The sequence below is a fragment of the Oryctolagus cuniculus genome, chromosome 9 (assembly GCF_964237555.1).
Source record: "Oryctolagus cuniculus chromosome 9, mOryCun1.1, whole genome shotgun sequence".
NCBI classification, from domain to species: domain Eukaryota; kingdom Metazoa; phylum Chordata; class Mammalia; order Lagomorpha; family Leporidae; genus Oryctolagus; species Oryctolagus cuniculus.
The window spans coordinates 86,370,398-86,388,247 of NC_091440.1; the positions used below are offsets into that span (position 1 = coordinate 86,370,398).

General features: G+C 46.4%; 1 protein-coding gene across 5 annotated transcripts in view; it reads right to left on the reverse strand.

Moving 5' to 3' along the window:
- PAN3 (poly(A) specific ribonuclease subunit PAN3) overlaps positions 1 to 14,563 on the reverse strand; it is a 153,698-nt gene extending 139,135 nt beyond the window's left edge. For 4 of the 5 annotated variants that reach the window (XM_051834118.2, XM_008275215.4, XM_051834119.2 and 1 more), the window contains exon 1: positions 13,622 to 14,563. In XM_051834118.2, coding sequence (XP_051690078.1) covers positions 13,622 to 14,084 — 463 coding nt within the window. In that variant the 5' untranslated portion in view covers positions 14,085 to 14,563. Of the gene's footprint in view, positions 1 to 12,960; positions 13,119 to 13,621 lie in introns of those variants that run through there. The other variant, XM_051834122.2, reaches the window with a different exon arrangement.
- Positions 14,564 to 17,850: the final 3,287 nt, after the last annotated feature.

Below are 17,850 nucleotides of genomic sequence, written 5' to 3' on the forward strand. Positions count from 1 at the left end.
ATATTATGAGGATCATGTTTGAAACATCTCTGTGGGGCCGGCATTGTGGTGCAGCGGGTTAAAGCCCTGGCCTGAAGCGCTGTCATCCCATATGGCCGCCGGTTCTAGTCCCAGCTGCTCCACTTCCAATCCAGCTCTCTGCTATGGCCTGGGAAAGCAGTGGAAGATGGTTCTGGGGTCCCTGCACGCACATTGGAGACCCAGAAGAAGGTCCTGGCTCCTGGCTTCAGATCGGCGCAGCTCCGGCCGCTGCAGTCATCTGGGGAGTGAACCAGCAGATGAAAGATCTGTCTCTACCTCTCTTTGTAACTCTTTCAAATAATAAATTCTTTAAAAAAAAAAAAAAAATCTTAGTATTCCAATATCTAGGTGGCACCTGGCCCAGAAATGTCCACTACATGTTTGATAATTAAATGATGTTATCTAGTAAGTGTCTAAGTGTCTAGAGCAACATAAGCTGTCATTTATAAAAGATTTGAGTTGTCTGCATAAAAAAAGTTTCTAAAAAGGAAAGGTGACACTATTTTAAGGCACAGTGTACCTGAGAAACTGGCCCTTATGCTGTCACACCTTTGACCCAAAATAGCCAAAGCAATGCCTATGACAAGACTTCTCTGTCTCTCTCTGACATACACACACACACACACACACACACAAATCTTTAACAGCAGTTTTAAATTGATCAAGTGGCTTAATCTGTACCCAGTATGCTAGTATGTTGTTTTGACCTGAAATTTTTAAAAAGATATTAAAAAATTATTTCAAAGGCAGAGTTACAAAGAAAGAGGGAGAGATAGGAAGATCTTCCATCCACTGATTCACTCCCCAAATGGTCCCAATAGCCAGGGCTGGGCCAAGCCAAAGACAGGAGCCTGGAACTCCAACCAGGTCACCCACACATGGGTGTCAGGGACCCAAGCACTGGGGCCATCTTCTGTTGCTTTCCCAAGAGCATTAGCAGGGAGCTGGATAGGAAGTGGACTTGAACCAGCAGCCATATGGGAATGTTGGCATTTCAAGCAGCAGCATAAGGCTGAACCCAAGACAGATTTCTTTTTTCTTTTTCTTTTTTTTTTTTTAAGATTTATTTATCTAAACGGCAGAGTTACAGAGAGGCAGAGGCAGAGAGAGAGAGATCTTCCACTTGCATTCACTGGTTCACTCTCCATATAAGCCAAAGCGAGGAGCCAAGAGCTTCTGGGTTTCCCATGTGGGTGCAGGGGCCCAACGACTTGGACCATCTTCTGCTGCTTTCCAAGGCACATTAGCAGGGAGCTGGACTGGAAGTGGAGGAGCCAGGAGTTGAACCGGTGCCCATATTGGATGCTGCCACTGCAGGTGGCAGATTTATGCACTATGCCACAGTACCAGCCCCAAAGACAGATATTGTTTTTTCCAATCTGGAAAGAACTGCAGTGCAGCAAGACTGCTAAAACAGGTGATTCTGAGGAACTCTGCAATAATCATAGCCTCTCCAAGATGAATGCTGCAAATCTGACCAACTAAATTGGGCTCGTAGGTGAAGCTATTTAGTACTGTCTATCTGAATACTTACTGCAAACTGTCTTACAATAAGACAGTTTGAGATTTATGCCAAACTGCTATTTTTTCACAACCTAAAGCTGCCAATAAAGCAATGTTCTGAAACTTTTCAACTGCTTATGTTTCCTCAGTAAAGTAGTTTGGAATTTAATGGAAAATGAAAAAATTATTTCTAAAACCAGCTTACTCATCACACAAAGCATCAATTTAAGATCACCTTAACCTACAGTTTACTGACAACTTAAGAAGGGTAACCCTGAATTTTTGAAAGAACTCAATCCAGGTCTCCCCTGAGAGTGAAAGGACCCAATCACTAGAACATCACCTGCCGTCTCCCAAGGTGTCCTCAGCAGGAATCCTGATTGGAAGCAAAGCCAGACTCAAGCCCAGAGACTCTGATTCAGTATGTGGGAGACTTAACTGCTGCACCACCAAATACGCTCTCAAGTTGTTTTTGAGTTTCTTTTAATACTTATTTATTTTCAAAGTCAGAGTTAGAGAGTGGGCAAAGACAGAGAAAGGATCTTCTATCCACTGGTTCACTCCCCAGCGGTCAAGGCTGGGCCAGGCTGAAGCCAGGAGCTTCATCCAGGTCTCCCACTTCTATATGGTGGGATGATGCCACGGGCCCACCGCCACCCCAAGTTTATTTTATAATGGGGTAATTATCTCTAGCTCTAGGCTAATCTAACCATAAGCGTGGCCAATTAGAATAATGCAGCAAAGACTGAATGAATATACCACTCAGATAAAGACTTAATTTTAGTATAATGTGTTGTATCTGAACCAGTTACATTCTACTGCAAAAAGAACATGGGCTTTGAAATAAAACAAATGTGATTATAAATCCTCTCAACTACTTCCTTCGTGACCTTGAAAAATTACTTAGCATGTGAGTGCTAGTTTGAACTGTCAAATGAAAAACATACCCACCTTATGAAATAGTTAATGAGTAGGAATATTAAATGTGACAGAAGAGCATTATTTATAATATGCTTGCCACACAGTGAAGTACCCATGGTTTTTTTTTTTTTTTTTTTTTTTTTTTTTTACAGGCAGAGTGGACAGCGAAAGAGAGAGACAGAGAAAGGTCTTCCTTTGCCGTTGGTTCACCCTCCAATGGTCACCACGGCCAGCGCGCTGCGGCCGGCGCACCGCGCTGATCCAATGGCAGGAGCCAGGTGCTTACCCTGGTCTCCTATGGAGTGCAGGGCCCAAGCACTTGGGCCATCCTCCACTGCATTCCCTGGCCACAGCAGAGAGCTGGCCTGGAAGAGGGGCAACCGGGACAGAATCCGGCACCCCGACCGGGACTAGAACCCGGTGTGCCGGCGCCACTAGGCGGAGGATTAGTTTCAGATTTTCTATATTTTTTATTTAAAAGCCAGAGTGACATAGTCACAGAGAGAAACAGATCTTCTATCTGCTGGTTCACACTCCAGATGCCCACAACTGCTAGGGCTGGACCATGCCAAAGTCAGGAACTCCATTCAGGTCTCCACATGGGTGGCAAGAACCCAAGCAACTGGTCTATCATCTGCTGCCTCCCGTATGCATTAGCAGGAAGCTGGACTTAATCCTAAGCACTTTGATATGTGATGTGGGCATCCCAAATAGCAGCCTAACCCCACTGTATCACTGCAGCCATTTTAAATGTCATGATGACTTATGTTTTACATCTCCTGTCCCAATCTTTCCCAGGAACTCCAGTCTCACATCTACCTCCTCAAAATCTTTAATCCAATGTCCTATATCTCAAAACTAACATATTCAAAACCAAACTCTTTATCCTCTATCCACAACATCTGTTATCTGAACCATCTCAGATGGTACCAACTCCATGCTTCCACCTCCTTGAAGCCAATCCTTTGACCCCCTCACACTTTACATATAATCTGAAATTATGTTAGCTCTACCTCAAAATATACTTGGAATCTGACTAGTTCTTGCCACTTCCACTGCAATGTCCTGCCTACATACACTACCATCACTTCTCACTGATTACTACAAGTTATCTCCTAAATTTTCTCCAGCCCTCTTCTTTACCAGAGAATCCTCTGTAAAACTAAGATCAAATCACTCCTTTGACTCAAAATATAAGTAAAAATAACTGTTCCCCTTTCCTTACTCCACAACAGCCTTACTGGTCTTCTAATGTGCTCTGAGACCTTAGCTCTACTGGTTCCCTCTACCTGAAATACTTTCTCCTGATAACTTGCCTTGGCTATCATTATTCCAGTCTATGCTCAAATCTCATCATCAGGGCTGATGTTGCGGCGTAGCAAGTAAAGCTGCTGCCTGTAACACTGGTATCCCATATGGGCACAGATTCATGTCCTGTCTACTACACTTTGGATCTGGCTCCCAGCTAGCTAATGGCCTGGGAAAAGCAGCAGAAGACAGCCCAAGTACTTGGGCCCCTGTCACCTAGGTGGGAGATCTGGAAGAAGGTCTTGGCTCCTGGCTCTGGCCTGGCCCAGCACTTGACTGCTGCAGCTATCTGAGGAGTGAATCAGTGATGGGAGATTTCTGTTTCTCTCCCTCTGTGTAACTAACTTTGAAATGAATAAACAAATCTTTAAAAAAAAAAAAAAAAAGCTGGCGCCGTGACTCAATAGGCTAATCCTCCGCCTGCTAACACGGCGCCAGCACCCCGGGTTCTAGTTCCGGTTGGGGTGCCAGATTCTGTCCCGGTTGCTCCTCTTCCAGTCCAGCTCTCTGCTGTGGCCCGGGAGTGCAGTGGAGGATGGCCCAAGTGTTTGGGTCCCTGCACCCGCATGGGAGACCAGGAGAAGCACCTGGCTCCTGGCTTCGCATCAGCACAGCAAGCCAGCCGCAGCAGACGGGGGGGGGGGGGGGGGGGGGGGCAACGGAAAAGGAAGACCTTTCTCTCTGTCTCTCTCTCTCTCTCTCTCACTGTCCACTCTGCCTGAGAAAGAAAGAGAGAAAGGAGGGAAGGAGGGAAGAAAGGAAGAAACTCATCCTCAAGGAGGATTACCCTGATCTGCCTTTTTAATTCTGTTAACAACTCTACTTCTATATTACCATTGCCTCTGACTTAACTATCCTTTGTAAAAAATAACACTTGTCGGGGCCAGCATTGTGGCACAGTAGGTTAATACTCTGCCTGTGGTGACGGCATCCCATATGGGCACCGGTTCAAATCCCAGCTGCTCTACTTCCCATCCGGCTCTCTGCTATGGCCTGGGAAAGCAGCAGAAGACGGTCCAAGTCCTTGGGCCCCTGCACCCGCATGGGAGACCCAGAGGAAGCTCCTGGCTCCTGGCTTCAGATCGGCCCAGCTCTGGCAGTCGTGGCCATTTGGGGAGTGAACCAAGTGAACCAGCCGATGGAAGACTTTTTTCTCCCTCTCACTCTACCTTTCAAATAAATAAATAAAATCTTAAAAAAAAACAACCTGTCATCTTTCTACATACCATGAAATTGAGGTTTATACTTATAATATGCCTTGCCCATAAAAATACAAGGGCCACAAAAGAAAGAGTATTCTATTTATTTCACTAATGTATCTAGAACAATATCTTACACAGAGTAAGACACTCAATGCCTGTATCTCATAGCAGAAAGTGCTGGTTTGAATCCTGGCTACTCCACTTCAGATCCAGCTCCCAGCTAATGCACTGGGAAGGCAGCAGATGATAGCCTGAGTACCTGGGTGCCTGCCACCCATGTGAGAGAACAGTATGGAGTTCCTGGCTGCTGCTTTCAGCCTGACCCACTTTTGAAGTGAACTGAGAGATGGAAAATCTTTCTCTGTTTCTCCTCCTCTGTCACCGTGACTTTGAATTAATTAAAAAAAAAAAAGAAAGCAACACAACATGAGATTAAAAAACACTATTCTTTTATTACAAACACAAATGAAATTCCCCAGTGATTACTAGACTCTTTACAAAATACTAAGCTATTAAGTTACGAAAGACGTGATTTACACATCTACTTCTAGATAGTGAACCACTAGGAAAAAACGGTCTTGCTGTGGCTTTTCAGCCAGTAGTGCAGAAAATACAGTTTTTATTAGCATACCAAGTTTGAACCAGATTACTGAAGATTCTACAAGCTCCTTAATATGTATGAAGCATATATTGTATAAACTTATACGTAAATATTCATAATACATTAGCAATTTAGTGCAACCATTTACAATAGGAAAATTATATACAATCTACATATGCATTATAAAGAACTTAATAACACAAACATATAGTGGAATACCATGCAGCCATGAAAAAATAGATTTCTACATGTGAATGTGGACAAACTACAAGATAAATGATTACATGAGAAACTAGGCTTTCATGTGTGTGCACCCACCAATGTGTGTTTATATCTGTGAAAGGTGAGGAAATACAAATGTATGTATAAGAAAAGAATATTCTTGAATGGCTATAAAATAAATTGAGAGGCTGAATTTTAGAGAGATCTAGGTAATGAGAGAGACTATTTTGTGTTTTTAAATGTTTAACCTGTGCATATACTTTTTTAGTTCCAAAAAACAGATGCTCCTGTTTTCAAAAGCTGAAATACTTTAAAATTAAAGATGTAATTAAAAACTAGCTTTAGGAACAATATTTTTGAAAAAAACAAAGGAAATCAAAAAAAATGAGACACCAAAAAAGAAATAACTTCAGGAAAAAATTCCTCTACATACCAATTAATTCACTCAAAGTTTTGAGAACAGTATGCCCTTACCTATGAAAAGAAACTACACTACCGAATGGTGGGCGTTTTTTCCCATTACTTTTTATTTATTTATTTTCATTTTATTTGAAAGGTAGAGAAACAAATCTTCCAGCCACTGACTCATTCCTTGATTGACCTCAAGAGCCAGGGCTGGGCCAAGTGGAAGCCAGGAGCCCTAGGGCGCCATCAGGGTCTCCCACATGAATGGCAGGGGCACAAGTATTTTTTTTTTTTTTTTAAGAGATTTATTTATTTGAAAGGCAGAGTTACAGAGAGGCACAGGCAGAGAGAGGTCTACCATCTGGTAGTTCTCTCCCCAGACGGCTGCAACGGCCAGAGCTGCACCGATCCAAAGCCAGGAGCTTCTTCCAGGTTTCCCACGTGGGTGCAGGGGCCCAAGGACTTGGGCCACCTTCTACTGCTTTCCCAGGCCATAGCAGAGAGCTGGATTAGAAGCGCAGCAGCCAGGACACGGGACAGGAACTGGAACCGGCGCCCATATGGGATGCCGGCACTGCAGGTAGTGGCTTTACCCTCTCTGAGGAGCCCAAGTACTCTGAGGAGCCTTCATTTGTTGTGCATTAGAAGGAAGTTGGATCAGAAAGGAAGGACCAAGAACTGAAACCAGGCACTCAACAGAAGCAGGTGTTCCAAGCAGCAACTTAAGTGGTGCACTAAACAATAGCCCCTGGTGTCTTTTTAAAAGTTATCAGAGGGCAGCCCGGCCCTGTGGTGCAGTAGGTTAATCCTCTGCCTGCAGTGATGGCATCCCATTTGGGCACTGGTTCTAGTCCCGGATGCTCCACTTCCTTTCCAGCTCTCTGCTTTGGCTTGGGAAAGCAGTAGAAGATGGCCCAAGTCCTTGGGCCCCTGCACCCGCATAGGAGACCCAGAGGAAGCCACTGGCTCCTGGCTTCGGATCGGCGCAGCTCCAGCCATTGCGGCCATTTGGGGAGTGAACCAGCAGACGGAAGACCTTTCTCTCTGTCTCTCCCTGTCACTGTCTGTAACTGTACCTCTCAAATAAATAAAATCTTTTAAAAACAAAAAAGTTGTCAGAGGGAAGGGGAGTCCCAAATATTGAACATAAAATAGTTGTTTTCTACAACAAAAACACATAACAGCAGAGAAGCACTTGAGAGCTGAAGTGATTTGAGGTCATACACTCTATACTCCAATCTCCTATGTCTAAGGCCACAAAGTCATTTCTAAGAGCACTAAAATCATAATCTCAGGTCTCCCCAGCCCAGGACTAATGGCTTTGACCTAACTCAGTCCCAGCTTTTGCAGCCACTTGAGAAGTGAATCAACAGACGATCTACCCCCTGACAAGCCCCCAAAATGCCACTCTGCCTTTCAAATAAATAAAAAGTAAATCTTTTTAAAAAATGAAAATAACCCTCAAGTAGATTAACTGAAAAACAAGTATTTAAATCTGGTGACAAATTCTTATCTTGACAAAAATTTTCAAAATATCATTGCTAAGTACTGTAAGTGTCCACAGCTTTATACACAAAACCAGATACGGCTATAAAAAAGCAAGCAAAAGGGGCTGGGCTGTGTAGGTAAAAGTTGCCACCTGAAGTACCTGCATCCCGTATGAATGCCAGTTCAAGTCCTGGCTATCCCACTTCTGATCCAGCTCTCTGCTATGGCCTGGGAAAGCAGCAGAAAATGATCCAAGTCCTTAGGCCCCTGCACCCACCTGGGAGACCTGGAAGAGGCTTCTGGTTTTGGTTCAATCCAGCTCTGACTTGCGGCCACTTGGGGGAATGAAACAGCAGATGGAAGATGCCCCTGCCCCTGCCTCTCTGCCTTTCAAATAAATAAATTTGAAAAAAAAAAAAAAAGAAAAGAAAAAAAAAAAGCTGCTCCAAAATAAAAACAAATATAAATTTTCCAAATCAAGAGAGACAGACTCAAGAGAGAAATTCAAGCAATAAAAACAAATGAACCAGGATGGACATTGTGACATGGCAAGTTAAGCCCCCACTTTGGACAGTAGCATCCAGTCAAGTGTCAGTCAAGTCCCAGCTACTCTGCTTCCAACACAGCTTCCTGCTAATGCAGGCTGGGAAGCACTGGGTGATAGCTCAAGTGCTTGGGCCACTGCTACCTGCATGGGAGATCCAGATGGAGTTCCTGGCTCCCAGCCTCAGCCCGGCCCAGCCTAGTTGCAGCCATTTGGGGAAGGAATCAGCAGACAGGAAGATCTCTTTATCTTTCCCTCACTGTCACTCTGCCCTTCAAATAAATAAATAAATCTTTTTAAAAAAAATTGGGGGGAAGATGGAAATGTAGAGGTTACCCATAGGTGTATTGATAATATTCAAAACTGTTGCAAATAAGACTGAAAGCTCACTATGTGCCTGGCAATGCCTTGTAGTGCCCCACACAATTCTCATCAACAATTCTGAAGAATGCGATATTATCTCCTCTTTTTAAAAGACTTGTTTCTTTGTTTAAAAGGCAAAGAGAGCAATCGATTGACTGATCTATCTTCCATCCACTGGTTTCACTACCAAGTGACCAAAATAACTGGGGTTGGATCAGGCTTAAGCCAGGAGCCAGGAATTACATCCAGGTCTCCCATGTAGGTGAGAGGTACTCAAGTGCTTGAGCCATCATCTGCTGCTTCCCAGATGCATTTTATTAGCAAGGAGCTGGATCAGAGGCAGAGGATCCAGGACTTGAATCAACATTCAGATATGGGATGCAGGCAGCTTAATCCACTTTGTCACAAAGTCTGCCCCATCTCTATTTATTGCTTATTTGCTAATTTATTTATTTATTTATTATTTATTTATTTGAAAGGCAGAGTCAGGGTTGGGTGGAGAAGACTGTCTATCTGTTGGTTCACTCCCTAAATGGCCCACAATGACTGACTAAAGTCAGGAACTCCATCCGGGTCTCCCACATGGATGGCAGTGACCCAAGAACCTGGGCCATCATCTGTTACTTTCCTAGGCACATTAGCAGGGAGCTGGAACAGGAGTAGCGAGGACATGAACCAGGCACTCAATATAGAAAGCAGGCATTGCAAGCAGCAGCTCAACTCACTGCACCTACAATGCTGGACACCCATCTCCATTTTTAAGACTGAGACACAAAAGGCCGGCCGCAGCGGCCATTGGGGGGTGAACCAACGGAAAAGGAAGACCTTTCTGTCTCTCTCTCTCACTGTCCACTCTGTCAAAAAAAAAAAAAAAAATTGAGACACAAAAGTTAAAAATGTACCCAAGAACAAAAAGCTAGTAAATAAAGGAAGCAGGATTCCATTTGAGATAAATCTCATTCCAAAGCTTTCACTACTAAGTTAACAGAACTGAAAAGATAAGTGTTATTTTGGGAAAATAAGTAAGTCTAATAGGTTACAAATAAAGTAATACACATAAAACACAAATACTGGGATAATAAATATATTGGCTACTAAATAATAAATATACTGAATAAAGCCATTTTGAAAATCTAGCTGGTAGAAAATATTAGAATCATTAAAATGTCAATCATTCAGTTTAGCAGTTAAACATTAGAAATTTCAACAAAAATATAAAGTGCCAAAAAATTAAAGTAAAATTTTGTGCTTTTTTTTAATAAACTCATCTCCCTAAAAACATCCTGAATGCCAGAAAATGTTTACTACCAAACTGCCGGGTCAACAGAGGAACTCTAGGACAGCAGTTTTGGGAGACAGATCCGGGACACCCCACAGGCTCAATGTCCACAGCCACTTCAGGACTCTGCTCCACGTAGTCTGCCACAACACTCCTCAATCACCCCCACCAGAGCTCAAGCTGGTCCAGGTGCAGCTTGAGCTAACCTCCCAGAAGGCACAGGTGAAAACCCTTAGTGGTGTCCGTATGATGCTGCCCGTGCAGGTGCAAATTACAATAGTTGTGGGACCATGTCAGCCTGCACCTGGATTTCAAAGGACCTCAAGGACAGCCTCAGGGGCCCAGGGAAAGACGGTTGCAAAGGCAGAGCCACCACAGAGAATGACAAGATCAATGCCCAAACTGTTGGAGCAAGACTACCAAAGTCCCCTCTCTCTTGGCAATGCCAAGTGGAGCTGTGGGAGTGGCGCAGCCGTGGAGATCACCAGCATGCAACCCCAGCCTGGGAAAGCGGCAACTATGAGACTCCAATTGGTGAGAGCTGCTGGGCCCTGACCCCAGCAAAATCATACACCTGGGGCCTTGGAAACCCAACACCCACCCCCAGTGTGTCCAAGATGCTGGAATCTCCAGTTTGTACACTACTACATTTTGGAAGCATAAAGCTTGTTAATTTCACTGGCCCACAGCTGGAGAGGTATTTGTTTCAGGATAAATCCAGCCTTGAGAGTCACCCATCCCTGATTTAGGTAAGACTTTGGACTTTCAACTCGATGTCGGAATGAGTTCAGATTTGGGGGACCAAATGGGACAGAATGGATCTATTTTGCATTGTAAGACACATGAATTTTGGAGACAAGTACTAGAGTGCTATAGCTTGAACATGTCTCACAAAGTTCAAATGCTGTAAACTTAATACCCAAGGCTACCAAGGCTATCAGTGTGTTTTTTTTTTTGGGGTGGGGGGGGTGGGGGGAGATGGTGCGGAGCCTGGAGCCAGGATCATGGCATAGTGGGTAAAGCCGCCGACTTAGATGCCAGCATCCCATATGGGCACCGGTTAGAGACCTGGCTGCCCAACTTCCGGTCCAGCTCCCTGCTGATGTGCCTGAGAAGGCAGTGGAGGATAGCCTAAATCCTTGGGCACCTGCACCCACAAGAGACACCCGGAGAAAGTTCCTGGCTCCTGGCTTCAACCTCGTGCAGCCCCAAATGTTGTGAGCATTTGGGGGGAGGAACCATCCAACAGAAGATGTCTTTCTTTCTCTGACTCTTCCTCTGTGTAACTCTTTCGAGTAAATAAATCTTAAAAAATATATATATAAATTAAAAAAAAAGGAAGGGAGGGAGGGAAGAAGAGAGGGAAGAAGGGAGGGGGCTAATAAGAGGTGATTAGGCCACAGAGGCTCTTCCCTCAGGAGTGGATTAGCATCTTTACTGTGGAGTCAGCTGGTGGGAGAGCGGTGCTATCAAAAAGGAACCTTCAGGCCCCTCTGCACTCTTGCGCTCTCACCCTTCCTCAATGGGATAACACAGCATGAAGGCCCTCATCATATGCCAATACCTTAATACTGAATTCCCCAGCGTCCAAAAGCTAAGAAATAAAATTTCCTGACTTTATAAATTTCCCAGTCTTTGGTATTGTTACAGCAACACAAAATGGATTAAAACAGCATATAATACTTAAATAAAAAGTTCAAAAACACACATGCCTGCACATACACGATAACAGAGGAAAAAGAAAAAACATTAAGGTGCAAAAGAAGCCAAACAAAATATTAACACAGGAACATCCAGCTTATCACAGCAGATCAGCTTATAACTCCTCAGCATAAGAAATACTGCACATTCTTACATTTTAAAAAGAGCCAAGATAAAAATAAATAAAACTGTCTCAGTAATGCTAAAGATCAGGTCAGCAACTAATAAAATTAAATTTCTCAAATAGTAATCTCTTAGAAATGTGCTATTTTAACTGCTTCATACTCTTAACAGATCCAGCCTGTCTCAAAAGATATAGTGTAACACAGTACAAGAAAGCAGACTAACAATTGAGCATATAAAATTCAGAGTCCATGTTGTTACCAACACAACCCTCTTCCCTTATTCCTGAACAACTTCACTTAACACACACTGATAGGAAGCAACTTGATTTCATCCACATGTCACAACCTAGGCATTACTGAAGAGATACCAAGAAGCCTACCACAGAAAACAGAAGCCTTATGTTTCCGCCAATCAAGTTAAAGTAAACGCCCCCGGCTCCAAGAATGAAAATCGGCTATTTAATTAGAAAACTGTTACAGGAGTACTAGGTTTTCCAATGCTTTTTTAGCACTAACTGCCTGAGCTCCGGACCCTATCTCATTCCTCTTCTCATCTGTGGAATGGTTCCACCCCGGGGTCCATGCTAGTTATTTTTCTCCTACCTCAGGGGCTTGCTTACCCTTCAACTCCCCTCTTCCCCTGTTTACATCCTGTCCTATCTTCCGTGTCGCAACTCTACCCATTTTAAGTTAATTAGAAAAGCCTAGAACGATGGCATATTAACTCAAAGATCAGCATTTTCAAACGGGCCTTTTTGTGGGTAAGAAAACTACTGCTTAGTTTCTTTCACTGCTTATTACTCAAATAACTCGAGTCCAAAATCACCGTCCAGCAGAAGTTTACCATGAAAATACAAAGTTGCTGCTCGAGAATGATAAAATTTCACCAATAAAGTAACTGCTTTTTACAAGACATCTGAAGTTACAAATTAATTATCCTAGCATTTCAGCTTCACCAAATACATCTGCATTAAAGTCAGGACCATCACACCAAAGGAAACACATGATCTGTTAAATAAATCTCGAAAACAAAACAAAAAACCTGACACCTACTCTCCTTTTTCTTCGCAGGCAACATTCCAAAAAGTTCAGAGGTTACACTTGCACTTGCACTTGCAAGCTTCCCCGACTAACAACTAAGAAGCCGCACGTCAACAGACACTAACGAACGAAAAAGTAAAAGCTATAGGCGGCACTCCACGGCTCGGCAGCATACAGCCGTCCACCGCACAGCACAAGTTTTCAAGGCACCGCGCTAGGAGTTTGCTCATCCAAACCTGTAGAAGACAGGACTCCAGACGACGGGCGCAAAGTCGCTCAAGCTGTCCGAAAACTATGTTGAAATGCAAATGCTGTGAAATTCCTACACTACACTCTAGATTAAACCTGAGCGCGCTAAAGACGCGGCGGTCGCCCTCTCCTAATCCTTAGAAAGCATTTCCTGCCTTGGGAAACTTCCCTCCGTCCTTTGAAGCGACTCCAGGAGGCCTTAGGCCCGCCCCCTACCCCCACCCACTAGGGAACCTCCACTCTCGGCAGACTCCACTCCACACCGGCACGCAGAACACATGTGGCCTCCAAACCCGGCCCCTTTCCACACCCCCCGGAAACGACACCCCCTTTCTCACACTCCGCACGCCACAGCCCATCCCCCTTCCTCCCCGCCCCCACTCGCATCACCCCAGTCCACCCACCCACCCACGTTCCCAGGAACCCAGCCTCCCTGGCTCGCCCAGGGCAGTGGGGAGGGGAAGCAGGAAGAGGGAAGGAAGGCTCCAGGCCCGGCCTAGGCCGCCCAGACCGCCTCGGGGAGCTGAGGGGGGGAGCCCGCCGGCCCAGCTCGGCTCCCGTCCGCGGCAGGGCCTCATCCGGCCCCAGGCCTGGCCTCCGCTGCCGCCCCGAGGCCCAGGCGGCCCTCCCGGCCCGCAGCACACTCACTGGCCAGCCGCGGTCCATCGAGTCCCCCGCTGCTGCCGCCGCCGCCGCCTCCTCCGCCGCTGCTGCTGCTGCTGGCGGCTCCGGCGCCCGAGCCGCCCAGGTCCGGCTTCTTGGGCCCCGGGGGCGGCCCGGCTCCCCCGGCCGGGGCCGCTGCTCCGGACGCGAAGCCGGCCACCGGCGCGCCCGCCAGAGCCAGGGGGACGCTGTTGCTATGGAGGCCGAGGCCCGGGGCCGCCCCGGCGGCCGGGTCCTCATGCAGGAACTGACACTCCTCCCCGTAGAAGCAAGTCTTATCCTTGGCATAGTAGCGGCAGTACTTGAGCTTCACGCCCGCCGCCGCCGCCCCGCCGGGGACACCCCCGGGCCCCGGCGGGGCCACCACCGCCACTGCCGCCGCCGCCAGCGAGGAGGAGGAAGGGGAGGCGGCGGCCGAGGGGGGCGGGAGGCCGCCGCCACTGTTCATGGCAACGCCGCAGCCTCGTCTTCCGCCGCCGCCCGAGGAGCCGCCGCCGCCACCATAGACGGGGGAGGGACGGAAGACGCTGCCGGTGCCGGATAAAAGCCTGGGCGGGTGGGTCTGTCCCGCTGCGGGAGCCGGAGCCGCCCGGGGAGAGGGGGGGAGGGGAGAGGGGAGGGAGGAGGGGGTAGGAAGGAGGGGAGGGGAGGGGGAGAGTTGGGATTCTCTCACTCACTCTCTCGTTCTCTTTTCTTAAAGGGGCCGCGCGGGACGGCGGGGTGGGCACGCGGGCCCAGACGGGGACGTCGAGGGCGCGGGCAGGGGGGAGAGGGAGCGGCGGCGGCGGCAGCAGCGGCGGCGGCGGCGGCGAGCGGGTGGGCAGGGCGGAGGGGCTGGTTTATTTTTAAATTCTGCCTCCACTCGCTCTCTCGCGCTCTGGTTCCTCCGAGTTGTTTATTCCATTTTCCTCTTCCTGAGACGGCCGTCGCCGACGCGCGTGCGCGCCGCGGCGCGGGGGCTTGTGGGTAGCGGGAGCGCGTGGGGAAGCCCGGCTGGGCGTCGGGTCCCCGGGGCATCCGCGAGCCGGCAGCGGTTGGACGGGCGGGCTTCGGCGGCGGGTCCGGGCGCCGCTCCGAGGCCGGAGTTCTCACGAGACCGGAGGCCCTTTTGTCGTATATTCTCTTCCTTGTAAAGCCAGGTGTCCTTTTTTTTTTTTTTTAATGGAAAAGACGGCATGGGCAGACTGTAGCCGGTCATTTGGAAGGGACCGTGGGCGTGGGGACGCGGCCCGAGCCCTGGTTCTGGCTGGAGACTCGTTTCTGATTGCCACACTTCCTCTCTTGCCCTCCCCTCGAAGGTTGGGAGAGCTACAGGACCCATGATGACCTTAGCTTCTGGGCCCTTTGTCAGAAACCTGAGCCAAGAAGTTGATTTAGACAAACCCCCTGCTCAGAGCGGCACCTGTTTTCTCTGTGTTTATGTGACTAAAAGCCCTCAGTAAATTATCACGGAACACACGGTGCCAGTTGGGAAGGTTTTCTCCATAGATATGCTAGCTTGCTTTTCTCCCATCAGCCTACCGACTTGAAATTCATTTTTAAAGCATGGGGGTCCCCGTGTCCCCTCCCCCGCTGTGTCTGGTGTTTTGCTGTTCTATATTTTAGAAAGGTGGGGAGGAAGAAAGGGGGTTTGGGAGATTTTCAAGGATTGTGATAAAGGGGAAAGTAATTTTAGCATTTTAGCTTTTCCCCAGTAAAAGAGATTGATGTCGGGAGGGGAGAGTGTTTGTTGGCAATATGTAGAGAATGGAGTCAAATGAGATCACAGAAAGAAGACCGGATATGAGCAAAAAGGACCGACCGCACTGCCAAGAGGGGAGAAAGGTGGATCCCTAGAAGACACGCTGGTAAGCCTGGTGATGTTCCTCAGCTACATTTGAAAATGCTAACATGTATTGTGTCTTTCTGTTGAGAAGCGTTTCCACTTATTGTTCGGCTAAGGCCCATCAGGTGCAGCAGGAAGTCTGTTAGGAGCCCGCCAGTGGAGCACAGGTGAGTAAAAGGCAGCCTTAGTTGAGTTCAGGTGCTTTATCCTCTGGCTGGGGAGGGGTAAAGTACTCAGGAGGTTGTAAGTCCATGTCTTTAAAGCACTGCCTGTTAGAGGATTTTGCAAGACTTGCTGGACAATGTGGATGCCTTAGTAGCAGGGATCTCAACAGTGCCTGCCCTTAGCAGCTGTGATACTCTTGGTAAGTTGCTTCACTTATCTGTGCCTTACCTACACAACTGAGGTAGGACTAGTACAGCCTCGTAACGTGTGAACCATGAGTGTGTGTAAAAGGCCCACACTTAGGAAGAATTCCCCAGATTGGAGCTGTTCCACTTGGTGGTATTGCTGCTAATAGTAGTCCACGCACAGAAGAGCATTCTGGGCAAAGCAGACAGCTTGTGCAAAAGGACTCGAGACACAAGAGCCCAGTTGTTAAGGAGAATGGTAGGGAACTGAGCAGAGACCTTGAAGTCCTTTTAAGGCCAAGTTACAGGGTTGGACCTTTTCGTTAAGGTCCTGGGAAGTTTTTACAGTGTTTTTGAAAAGTCAAGTAATGACATTCAGATTTCACTTCAGGAAATAAAGTACGTTGACCTTCCTAAGAACCCTGTGAAGCAAGTTCAGAAGGTGGACTCTCACCGTTTTTAGTAGAACAGACTGAGTAAGGCCTGGAGTTACAAAAAATTACCAGCTTGAAAATGTCCAATTGATTACAAAACCGTGCTCTATTACACATTTTGCCATTTTTAAATGAACATGTGTTTTCTGATGTCTTGGGTAGGAAAGTGGTGTTTATAGTGAGACAATAGGGGTTGAATAGATCCGTGCCAGATTAGGTCTATCACTCCAACCTTCTTTGAAAATCTACTATATACTGTGTGCCGAGGATGTTCTGTGCTAGGCTCTGATACACCAAATCATGCAAGATGCAGTCTTGGCCGGCACCGCGGCTCACTAGGCTAATCCTCTGCCTGCAGCGCCGGCACACCAGGTTCTAGTCCCAGTTGGGGCACCGGATTCTTTCCCGGTTGCTCCTCTTCCAGTTTAGCTCTGTTGTGGCCCGGGAAGGCAGTGGAGGATGGCCCAAGTGCTTGGGCCCTGCACCCGCATGGGAGACGAGGAGGAAGCACCTGGCTCTTGGTTTTGGATCAGCGCAGCGCTGCGGCCTTAGCAGCCATTTGGGGGTGAACCAACGGAAGGAAGACCTTTCTCTCTCTCTCTCTCTCTCTCTCTCTCTCTAACTGCCTGTCAAAAAAAAAAAAAAAGATACAGTCTTCGTCTTTAAGAGTTACTGGAGGTCATAAAGATGTATAAAGATAAAGCAAATCATCCCTCAGGACCAAATTTGATGAAGTTTTCTATTAAATTCTTGTGAACTGCGTAGAAAAAAAAATAATACTAAGGAACTACTGCTAGGTGACTTCAGTACTCTTTGATTAGTTGTAATCCAAATGTTAATAAAACTGGATTGGAGTCCTTGAACAATTTCCAGAGGGTATTGATATATGTCAGAATACTCTTTACTGCCCTCCTTTTGGACTCTATCTTAAGCTTCTTTATGTAAAAATTTTGAGTACTGCCAAGATGACGAAGTTACCCCCACAGCAGATTCAGCAGACTTTGCAGTGTGCTGCGAAACCAGTCAGGATAGATAATGCGATAAATGACAGCTGAGGATCCGTGAACCTCTGTCTGCTGGAAAAATAGACAATGCCAACAAACTTAATACAGGTAAATGTTAAGTTTTTGGCTCTGATTAAACTGAAAGAAACAGTACACACACTCATGGATGATGCAGTCTTCTCACTCCACCCAAAAGCAGGTTGCCAGTGTGTTTTTTTTGTTGTTGGTTTTTGTTTTTTGTTTTTTGTTTGTTTTTTTTTTCAAAAAGCTTTAAAATGTTCATTGCCTTTCAGTTGTTACTATTCCGCTTGGCAAACAAATCCCAAGAAAGTAGCTGTTGTAAGTTTTGTTACCAATATATTCAATTCAGTAACAGGAGAGTTGAAAGAAAAGGTAGCAAATAAACTAGATTGAAACTACAGGAATGGCTAAATAAAATGGACTATCCACTTGGAATATTATGCAACTATTAAAAATAATAGCCATTAAATCTTTTAACTTTATGACACAGTGTATCTTTTATGTTTAATATGATACAAAATTGTGCTGTATTATAAGGGTATACCAAGACTAGAGCCATGGCTCAATAGGCTAATCCTCC